Source organism: Lottia gigantea (assembly GCF_000327385.1).
Source record: "Lottia gigantea unplaced genomic scaffold LOTGIsca_282, whole genome shotgun sequence".
Taxonomy (NCBI): domain Eukaryota; kingdom Metazoa; phylum Mollusca; class Gastropoda; family Lottiidae; genus Lottia; species Lottia gigantea.
Window position 1 is genome coordinate 25246 of NW_008708906.1, and position 11891 is coordinate 37136.

General features: G+C 33.8%; 1 protein-coding gene across 1 annotated transcript; it reads left to right on the forward strand.

The window, feature by feature from the left end:
- Positions 1–6080: 6080 nt before the first annotated feature.
- On the forward strand, positions 6081–10283 carry LOTGIDRAFT_84721 (hypothetical protein; the record flags this gene model as incomplete). The annotated part of the gene is made up of 4 exons (XM_009056656.1): positions 6081–6224; positions 9219–9313; positions 9609–9760; positions 10174–10283. Coding segments are annotated over 4 exons (501 nt in total), but the record flags the coding sequence as incomplete, so codon positions are not given.
- Between the last annotated feature and the right edge of the window lie 1608 nt (positions 10284–11891).

The following is an 11891-nucleotide window of genomic DNA, read 5'->3' on the forward strand; positions in this document are numbered from 1 at the left end:
AATGTACTGACAGTATTNCAGCTTTGTAACAATGGCGCCCTGATATAGATAAATCAATGCAGTTTTCAATGTTCACCCCGCTAATCGATTGAATTTGATTAACATTTGTATTGAAGTGTGGTAAAATGATTGATCTCAAAGGATACAAATTTGATTTTTTATGTGTTGAATTCAAAATAAAAATGAATTTCCCAGCTAATAATGTTTACTTGCTTATTTTTTATTATTTCATTAGGTCGATGATTATGCTACTTTTTTAATGTAATGAAATGAATGGAGTTTTTTGTTCTACTTTTCTGAATGTTATGAAATGAAAAGACGAGTTGTCATTTTAACTTTCAAGCGCCAACGATTCTGTACACACCTGGAATTGAACGCGAGCTGTGAATTATTATTGGTTAGCTGAACAAAATTATTCCCATTTCTGAGACTTAATGGTTAAACGTGTTCCTTTAATTTGATACATTTAGACTAAAACTCGTCACGTAAAATATTCAGCATGAACCTTCGATTTCGCAAGCCTTGATCTGTCGAATTTTGAGCGTTCAATTTCTTTCTTAACAGTTCATTTGCTACCGACTGGGTAAATACATAAATTAGTTTACAGTTTACTGAATTAATTTGTTAAATTTCACACTGTTCGGAAGCACTGGCATCAGATGTTTTGTTTTACCTTTAAGAGGATTCGAAACCACGGTACCTTTGCAGGCGACAGGTTTTGCAGGCGACAGGCGATATCTAAGATATTCCACTGTAACATAAAAACAGTGTCGCAAACAAGCTTTGTGTGTTAATACTAATTGAGGACACCCCATTAACCTATGATATCACTTTTCAGAATAAGATTCGGACATTTCATCTCATGAAAAGACAGAAAACGTTTTGAAAGGAGTGACGACAGTAAATAATTGAAAAATAAAAAAACTACCCTGTCTATTTCTACCCTTCCTTTTTCTTATTTATAATCAATCAAAGTGTGAATTGTGCTATTTGGACACTTTCGCTGCTTACGGTGAGAAGTTGTGGTATAGCGTTATATGGTTCTACTAAAAATTTGCACGCAACTATAACGTATGTAATTTACATGGGTGTGAACTACCTTTGCGCGTAGTTTCGTGTGCTATGGTAGAGTTCATGTTTCATTACAATGGAGACAAAAATACCAGAAAAAAATAAACGAAATAGCAATCTTTTTTAATTTCCTTGAGTGGCATTTAGTAACTGGTGTATGAATAACTGGACACAATAATATGGATAACAATAACTTTAATAAATAACTTGCGACGTTTCTACGATGATGCTTTCGTCCTTATCAAGCAATGTTGTATTTAACATAGCTTAATATTCTGATGGAAATAATCATTAATAATGTTTAATTAAAATTGATCTATTAAAAGTTGCATCATTTTTTGACCAAACATACCTTAGTCGAGAATCTTTTAGCTAAGCCAGTAAGTAATGGTGTTCACAGCTCACCGTCGAAATTTGACTCTTCCATGTGTGTCCAGAATTATCCGCGTTTGAAAGTTAAAAGACGAGTCGTCTTTTCTTGAGACACTGTCTCAAATCTACAGAAGAAATAGGTAATGGAATTCCTAGTTTGAGATATTTTTGAAGGAATTCTGCCATTTTCGTACATTTCCAATACTTGTGAAGACTATAAATAACATACAAGACTCAAATCAACCCCCAAAAATAACGCATCTGTACCTTTAAAGAAATGGAACGGAAATATTATAATGGTGTTTTATATCTTACCTTGTATTAGAGGAATAACGATGATGTGATAATTTTGTATAATTTCTAGACTGACGATATGGCACTGTGTTGTCCACTCTTCATAATTGATTAGCTTTCTTTAATCTGGTTTCTTTCCTCCCTTGTTATTGTCTTCAATTCTCATAAAATTATGAATGTTCAGACAGACGCCTTCGAAACAGATAATCGACGACTTTTTAAACAAAGGAAAGCACTTTTATAGAATCAATTGTATGCTTTATGTAGAATCGGCTACTTAAAGTTGTCGCAGCCACTTTAACTGCAGCTCTGACTTGACGGTAATATGGCCCTTCCGAACACTTTCAAAATGTCTTTATTTGCGTCCTGGTAAACACATCGACTCCAATGATGATAAATTGTCGATTCTACAATTCCTACCATTCGATCACTAATTGCAATGATTTAAAGTGATACTACGTCTTAGAATGAACATAAAATTCAAGTTCTCGAAATGGTCTATATGAGTATATTATTCATCAGTTAGCTTACCTGGTGTTATAAAGTTAGAACAGAATCCCTGTAAAATCTGGAAAATTGGATTGAAAAACGCTTAATCTTGATATTTGTGGATAATTACTAAGTTTTTTGGATATAAGGATCATGTTATGTTATTTATGACACCAGGTATATCTACTGGATTTTACTGGCCAAGTTTAAGATTCTTAAATTTTATGTTAATTCTAAGACGTAGTATCACTTTAAAGGAATACTACGTCTTAGGATGAACATAAAATTTTAATTTTGCTCAAATTTGGCCAATAACCGTATTATCCATCAGCGGACTCACCTGGTGTCCTAACTATACATCAAAATCGCTCTATAATCCGATATATCCACAAAATCAAGTAATTAATTATAAAACGCTTAATACATCCATTAAGCGATTTTCAAATCGTGAGTCTAGGAAATCCGGTGTAATTTTCACGGGGAAGTAACTCTCCAGTGGGGTTTCCCGCGTCCTTGACCTCTACTCTTGAATTGACCTCGACATTGTCATATTTTGAAGGCGGAATAATGATGCCTCGTAGGAGATTAAGCGACTCCGCGAAAGAGCAATTCATATAATTTAGAATGAATACTCCACCACTGACACAATTTTCAACAAATATTAATCATTGGCAAAGTTTGTCTGTATACACAGGAAGATGATTGTTTCCTGTTTTAGTGTTGATTACCCAGACTCTTTTTTTCGCAAACTGAACGGATTCATGGCTTGCTCACTTTTTTTAAAAATTATGATTATAGTTTTATTGTCGATTTTTCAAACTTGATAAAGTGTGGGATTCATACTTATTTAGCCAATGGTCACTATTAAACACAAATATTAGCAACAGGGCGAGTGTATTCTAAGACGTAGTATCACTTTAACAACTGTTACAAAATACCTCACAAAACACCAATAAATATTGTCTTGACCAACAAGCAGTAAGGATAATCCAGAATCAGATGACAAGTTGATTTCCGTTTTACGTTACTGATATCGCGAACTGTTCTCCCCCAGTAGGACTGTGGATGACAATTAACCCTTGTGCTAGAACTTGGGGTATATCGGGACCCCAGCGTCGATTTTTTTCGAATTTCCAAAATGCCATCGAAGATAGCAGTTTGGTTATTTCAAACATTGTCGCTGAATGAATTTTTAACTTGTTCATGATCAGTCTACTGTGCAACAATCACAATTAGCGGATATGTTACCCTTTTAAATTGAAACACACCATGCAAGTATGTTGGGGTACATTTAGACCCCAGATAAATTCAGTGCTAAAACTGGATTTCTGTGAATAGAATTAAATTGTAATCTACCTCTAAAGCTAGTTGTCTTAGGTTAAAGTCAATTTGGAACTAACTAGAAATGTCCCCGTGTCAAAATGGCCCCAAAAGTAGAAATTAGTCAAAATGATACAAAATACAATAGTCAAAATAGCCCCTAAAATTACCGTCTGATTTCAACCAAAATCATTGGTCAAAATGATCATTTGACGCAATACATCAATTCAAAGATTAAGATTAATCTGTTATACACGCCAATTAATTCAAATTATTAAATAAATATATGGATATATTCAATATAAAGAGTACATAATATTTTACCAAGATGAGACCTGTTCGATATAAATACAGGTCAGTTGAGACTGGTGAAATAACCTTGCTGCACTAACAATATGCCAACAACTCTTGATATTTTTTCCCAACAGGATATGCCGTGATACGACCCAAACACCCTATCTTATTGGTCCCTGGTCCAATCCCTCTACACCTATTTCGGCACCGAAATACAAACAACATACTGTCAAAACATTCATATATTATTTATTGTTAAAGTTGTTCAATGAAATCAAAAATTATTTGGTACCATGTAGGGGCCATTTCAACTAATTTTGGGGCCATTTTGGTTAAAAATTGATTATAACATCTATTGAATCTCTGGGGTCCTGAAGTACCCCAGGAGGTCAAATTTGAGTGTTTTATGCATATTTATCAAATTATAAATAAATGTTATAACCATATCAAGTTAAGTAAGCTACTTTTGAAATCTTGACCAATTGATCAGTAATTGAAACAAAGCAGATGCTCTCTGCTCATCCCTAGATCACAACCCAACCGTTATGTAATATTCTAGATTATAGGTTTGGCTTGAAGACAGCATGACTTTCGCATATCGGTGTAACTATCATCTTGAATAATTGATTTGGTTAACAAGGAGTCTTTATAAAGTATTATTTGCCACACCTGGAAATATATTTCATGTTCTTTTGTTGTAAATTCCCATGAAATAATAGGGGTCCCCAAATACCCCAGGTTCTATCCAATGTTATTCAAACGACGTGCTAGCACAGGGGTTAAACGTCTGCTTCCAGATAACTGATATCGCAGACTAGATACAGTTGGTTATAAGTAGTTAACGTCTGCTTCAAAAGGTTGGTTGGTACTGATTTCGCAACTGCTTCCAACGACCAATTTTGGGGGATTAACATGATGCGATGGTAATTAATTTAATGAAATAAAACTGTAAAAAAACAATGTAAAAACAAAACCGATAACAAGTGTACAGCCACCTGATTCACGATAGGCAGAAATTAATTTGTGACATGATAATGAGATAATTGGCTGATCTGTCCACAAGATTACCTAAGCCGACCTGACGTGGCATATTGTCATAAGTGGAAGTTCCGAATTTTGCTTGTCTCACAACTATCTCTGCAAACTGCAAAATTAACCCATAGATTTTATTGTCAAGGAATTAATCCGGGTAATTGTTTTTTTTACATTTATTGTCACCAATTCTGCTCCTACCTTCCTGCCCTATCCTACCTTCTTTCTCTCTCCTACCTTCTTTCCTACCTCCAGATCGTCCTTCCCAATTTCTAATAGTCACCCCCATCGCCATTCCCTCCTTCGCTTCCAATCAATAGCAGGCATATTGACGAGAGTTTGAGCTTGTTTTATCAATGGTAAAATTGGTCTGACTAGTACACCTTTGAGATATCATAGTTGGTATTGATGGCCAGGTAAAGCTAACCATTCATACTCAAAAGACTAGCACTTTTCGCCCTTGGTGAATTTATGTTATAAACAGTGATAAACTTATTATGTATCAACAGTATTAAATACGATTATCTGACTGTGCTTATTAAAACATGAAATGAAACTATTATCCTATAATTGTAAGTTAATTAGTCATCAGTATCACACCTGACTTTCTGTAGTAGTTAACTGTTAATCTCATCGGCGACTGAAAATTTTCATTTCAAGGAGGAGGAGGGGGGGGGGGGGGGGATATAACTACTTGAATAATAGTTCAAGCAAGATATATATCAGTATATGCGTTACAATACCGAGCTTTAACTCTAGGCAATATGAAATTTCTATCGGAAATCTACTAGAAACTTAGAAGAGACTTTGCAATGGTGACGTTTTTATGTGGAAATGCCATGTCCACGAACATCTGACTGGAATTTAGTATAGTGCAATTCGGTGCTATCATTGTTCTCAATACACATAAAAATTTACAGTTCCTTTAATATGCATTTAAACACATGACTTACTCATAGCTCTTCTTAATTTAGGCCTATTGCTCATTAAAATATGGCTAATGAATCACCAAGGTAACGAAATTCTTTACGATATATCAGCACGTCCATCCTGAACAAAATTATTCTAAAAATAAATCAAATTTCACCCAAAAATATATCTGTAGCCTTGACTATAGTAGTCTAAGACTGGCTTCACCTTTCATTTCTGCTACACCAATTATTATCCGCCATACTTATTTCGTGAACATCTCAACAAGCAACATGGCAGCGGAATGGGCACAATTACAATGGGAAAAGTTTGGTTTGGAATTTGATGAAATTGATAAGGATAAAAATGGAAGTTTAAGTTTAGTAGAAGTTGAAACTGTTTTACAGAAATCTGGTTTTAAAGGGGATACAGAAACCGTAAAGGTGCGTATATATATGTATATATATAAGAATTTTCATTAGGCTACTCTGTTTTCCAAGTGTTCAATACAGATTCCCCTTTAGGTGATGCAGATCAGAAGGGCTGCATTTGTATGTACCCCCACTTCATGTCTAACAAATTAAAATTATTATTTTTATACGAAAATATGTGTCAAAATGCACATATTTTTTTTTTCAAAAATCTTCTCGGGGCGCAACCTTCTCAAACGCCCAAACATGGAAAGTTTGCGCTGATAATGCGCTTCAGCAGATCTGCCGTATCTTGAACCTCGACAGACTGTTGTTCTCTCATTAATTCAGTTTGCCCATTGTTTGGACCCCGAATCTCAGACAGCTGGAGCCGCCACCGCTAACATTTCTATTCTCTTTAATTTAATTTCTACGTTGGTTTTACAGGTGTACTATATGTATATTTCAGTTGTTGCTAGCGTGAGAGGGCATTCTTACGTTTTCAGAATACCTGTTACCACTCTGCGAATGGACTTTCAAACGGTGTCGACATATCTTGACTTTGTAGCGAATTTTGAATTATGGATCCGATGGATCAGATAAATTTCCCGATGAAATGACTTGCAAGTTTTTTTTTCTCGATCAACCATAATAATTATAACCACGCCCTTAATTGCATCAATAGATCGGACCGTGGTTCACTTTATCCAAACAGCTTCGTAAAAATAGTTGCCCGTATTCATATTTCAAATATCATTAGGGGAAACGGTAGAAATATGTTTTAGTTTCTGACTTGTTGAAGATTAACTAGAGTTCTGCATCATTAAGACTTTATGGTACCCGTTCTAATTCACGCCTAACGCAATGACTCTCAAATGTTAGCATGCAAGGTTGCTATAGTTACAAGTATCTTCCCGCCGTGATAACTATAATGTTCTGTATGGATACAATATGTGTATATTTTGTTATTTATCGTGTCTTATTTTGATCTCAAGAAGAGTCTTTTCATCGCGTTTAACCTTTGCTCCCTTCAATCTTCGTCAGTATCTGTAATCGTAATTTAAAGTTAGGAGATTTGGGGAGGGAGGGAGGAACGACCTCACGACTGACAAAATCTAAGAAACTGGATATTTGACCACTGATATCATGCATTATCGAGAATCTCACCAATCGTTGAAATAAGTCAATGTGAACGCAAAGACAATTAGGAAATCGAAAATCAGTTGCTCATGTTCTAATTTCGAGCTAAATTTAAATGCTGTAATTGACCTTGCCAGTTTTATTATCCAATCAGATAACTTTAAGTAACGAAACACAATTTTATGGTAAACTACTCATTAGGATGACAACGTAAATTTTTGACTCATTGTGTACAATAAAACTCAAGTGTAGAATTCCAGAAAATTGTGTTGTTATACAATCTATCATATAGTAGTAATCTCTACCATGATATAATATATATATATATCTCCTAAGGATAAATTTGGTCATTATATGACTTATATTCTGGATTTCACCTTAACTTAAGTCAAGTTTTAGGAACTAAGGACTTACAGTCAATTAATTTTATTACCTATCTAAAATCTGTATAAAACAACAACAAAATTGCAGGTGCTGACACACCCTCCCCTTTTCCCTCACACTTTATGATTAAAAGAATAGTCTTTCAAGACAGCTGATGCAATATGGTTTAGTGAAAGTGCATCAATGTTTTCATTGAAAGTAACTATAAATATTGCATACTTCTGTTACTTATTTAGATTACTGACCTTTTCAGTTTCTGTGACAAAAAATAAAGTCTTCACTTTAACACAGAATCTATGCAATAAGTCAGAGTTAATTTTCTCGTCGTGGAAACATGAGGCTATGGAGAATCAGGTAGGATTAGAATCTTTTCACTTTTTTAAATCCCTGAGTGGGAATGGCTCGAATTTGTCAACATGAAAGAATTATAAGATATTTAATTTTAAGAAACATAAGCTTTTAAAGCTAGTTGATTCTACGAAAAAAGTATAGATAAAATAAAAGGCTGAAATTCTGAAAGAAAGGCTAAGTAATAAAACAGACACTAACTAATAAAACAAGAGAGTAACTGATTTTTAAACAAAAGACTAATCATTCTGAAACAAGAGACTAACAAATAAAACTAGAGACTAGCTTATTCTGAGACAAGTGACTAGTTCTGAAACAAGAGAGTAACTAATACTGAAACAAGAGGGTAGCTAATTCTGAAACAAGAGGGTAGCTAATTCTGAAAGAAGAGACTAACTAATAAAACAAGAGACTAGCTTATTCTGAGACAAGTGACTAGTTCTGAAACAAGAGAGTAACTAATACTGAAACAAGAGAGTAACTAATACTGAAACAAGAGGGTAGCTAATTCTAAAACAAGAGACTAACTAATTCTAAAGCAAGAGTCAAACTAATAAAACAAGAGACTAGCTTATTCTGAGACAAGTGACTAGTTCTGAAACAGGAGAGTAACTGATACTGAAACAAGAGAGTAACTAATACTGAAACAAGAGAGTAACTAATACTGAAACAAGAGGGTACCTAATTCTGAAACAAGAGACTAACTAATTCTAAAGCAAGAGACTAACTAATAAAACAAAATACCAACTAATTTTGAAACAATAGACTAACCAATTCTTTTATTCAAATCTTTTTTATAAAAGCTATACTAATTTGATTTTTAAAAGATTCTGCAACATTTTTGTAGGCCTACAATAAATAGATTTGACTGATGTTCACTTTATACCAATGAATTTGTGTGTTGATATTTACACTTCAAGCGTACGTAAAAGCGTGTTGATTGACCGGTTCACTTGACATCATAAATATTTATAACCTTAGTCCATAATACAAGGTTACCTGCTAAAGTGAGACACGGCAGAAAAATATACTGTTGTAGTTTAGGGCGTGTTGAAGAAATCAAATTAAATTAAGTTTTATGCAGTGTGTAATGAGTACATTTTGTCACAATAGCTTCTATAGAAAAAAAATTCATGTTTTTTTTTGTTATTTCAGTTGATTTTTAAGAACCTCGATACAAATAAAGACCAGAAAATCTCTAAAGATGAATTTAAAGCTGCTGTTAAGGAGCTACCTAAACTTGAGATGCAGTAAGTATGCCCTATCTGGTTGGTCATTTTATCCGAATGATTACATCATTATTTGTCCTTTCTTTCTCGTTGGCACAATAAGAGCTTGTCTCATTTCATTTTGTTTATCTTTGAATAGTCCATAAAATTACATGCCTTTAGGGAAAAATCGAGGAGCTTATAAGAATAATAATAAATCAAAATTTTTTATGATATAACACAATTTGATATAGTATTCACATAGACCTATGCATTTGCTCGATTAATATTTATAATTTTTCTGTCCAGACATCCGATTAACCGTTTATTTTTCTAGAGAGATGTCGTTACGCCGGGCGTTTAAGATGATGGATAGTGATAACAGTGGGTTTTTATCTAGAAGAGAGATCATTGATGCTGCTAAGACTTTACCCGGTTTAGATGTTTCTCCCGAGAAAATAGCTGATCTTCTTATATTTCAAGTTACTGGTTAGTCTCTTTTCCAAGTATCTCTTTAATAGGAGTACTTTATGAGTCCAACATTTTGCAGAAAATTGCTACGCCATTTTGATAAGTAAACCAAGGCGGACTAACTGGTCAGACCACCGCAACGAATAATATTTTCTTTGTCTCCCCTTCCCTCCTCATATAAAATGTTTTGTTTGTTTAACCCTTAATATACTTTTACTTTGTACCTTTCTTACAAATTTAAAAATATGATTTTTATACGTTTTTGCCTGAATATATGTGTAGAATTCTATTCTATGTTTCGAACATTTTCGTTGGATAGAACCCTATGGCCTTTATCAAGAAATAAATGCAATAGTTTCGGAAAGTGTTCTACCCATGAGGTTAGATGGAGAAAAATTGAACATAAATCTTTATTTTATTTTCTTTTTCAGATAAGGACAAGAAGATCAATTTTGACGAGTTTCTTCACGTCTTCGGAATAGAAGCAGCCGCCTTGGTCATGAGAAACGTCTTCAAGAAAATTGATAAGGATAACAGCGGCTTCTTGACCAAGCAGGAGATCATTGACGCTATCAAAGCCGATTCTGAGTTGGAATTGAAAGCCCAAAAGATTTCACCGCTTTTAATCCATTTCAGTAAAAATAAGGGAACAGATCGAATCAATTATGATGAATTTATTACTATGTATTCTACTGAAAAACCTTAAAATCACACTTTGAAGTAATTGTAACGAGATTTTGTAAATTGTGTATGTATTGGGGACATTGATAGCATCGATAACCACCAATCCAAATTTCATTCAGACATCTGCGAACCTTAGGCGATAGTGAGGCAATAAGCATTTTTATAATTACAAAAACCAAAGACGACTGAAAATTGTAATGGTGTATATTATGAAACCATAATTAACCTCAATACACATTAGTTTCCAAAACTTCTTTTCAATCTCTTTAACATACACATATATATTTATATTCAGACGTTAGATGGGGAGGGGAAGGTTTTTGTTTTGATGGATGGCTATATTGCAAAGAGATTGCAAACATTTCCCGAATAACAACGGAATCTGTAATATGGCCCTTTTTCTATCCTGAACGACACCTTAAATAACATGTTCGACCTATATCAAGTAAGCCTCGGGGAAAATTTCAACGATTTTTACATAATTAAGCTTGGAAATAGATTGCTACGTATTGATTTCCTTGCTTTAATGAATGATTTAACTTTATCTAATTAGAATTAAAACAGACTAAAAATAATATATTTTTCTCTCGAGTTTATTTTTTTAACTAATTGCATGATTCATAAACCTTAAATAAGGTCATAATTATGAAATGAATTTATTCTACATCCTACTGTTCAGTATCTTTAGAACTGACGCAGTGTGCAATGAGAGAAATTTAGTGTAGTGTTTGTACCATACGTGTTTCTCCGTATCAAATGGGTACTTACCCGTCCTTTGTGTATTGTACTTATCATAATGATAACCGGTCGTTTGGTTCGTCTACAATTAGAACTTAATGTATCTGATCTTATCTCAATTGTTGACATGTTGTGATATTATATTAAATGTTTTCTATTTCTGAATAAAGTGTCTATTAAATTTCTTATTTCTCAACTACGATGTTATTTTATCGAATTTTTATTTCTTATTCTTGTTTTTCTTGTCTAAAAAGCTGATGTTCTCACCCCTATTTTGATTGGTCAACCGTTCTGTAGTCGACCAATAGATTCATGCAAATGAAATATTGCGCCAAAGGGGTTTTGTACATATTTGGTTTTCATTGCTCATGAAATTATACATCAAAATAAGGAAGCAGCAAGGCTTGGGAAACAAAGGTTGGGTTTCAAAATTTGGCAACTCCGAGATGTGCTTACGTCAGAGAGGATTCACACTGGAAAACAGAATTGATTTTGTGCTTTCAGAGACATATTTTGGATCATTTTTCTGATGTTGGAAGAACTGAAGGCCTACAAACCACAACTGAAGAAATCGCATATGCCGAACAAGAAAACACAATGATTCAAAATGAATCTATAAGTTTCCTGATACAACAAATTCCTTTACCTACATTATTTAAAGGTCTCTGATTACTGGATGGAGAGATCAGTGCACAAGGACGACACAATTTGACCACATTACAATGTG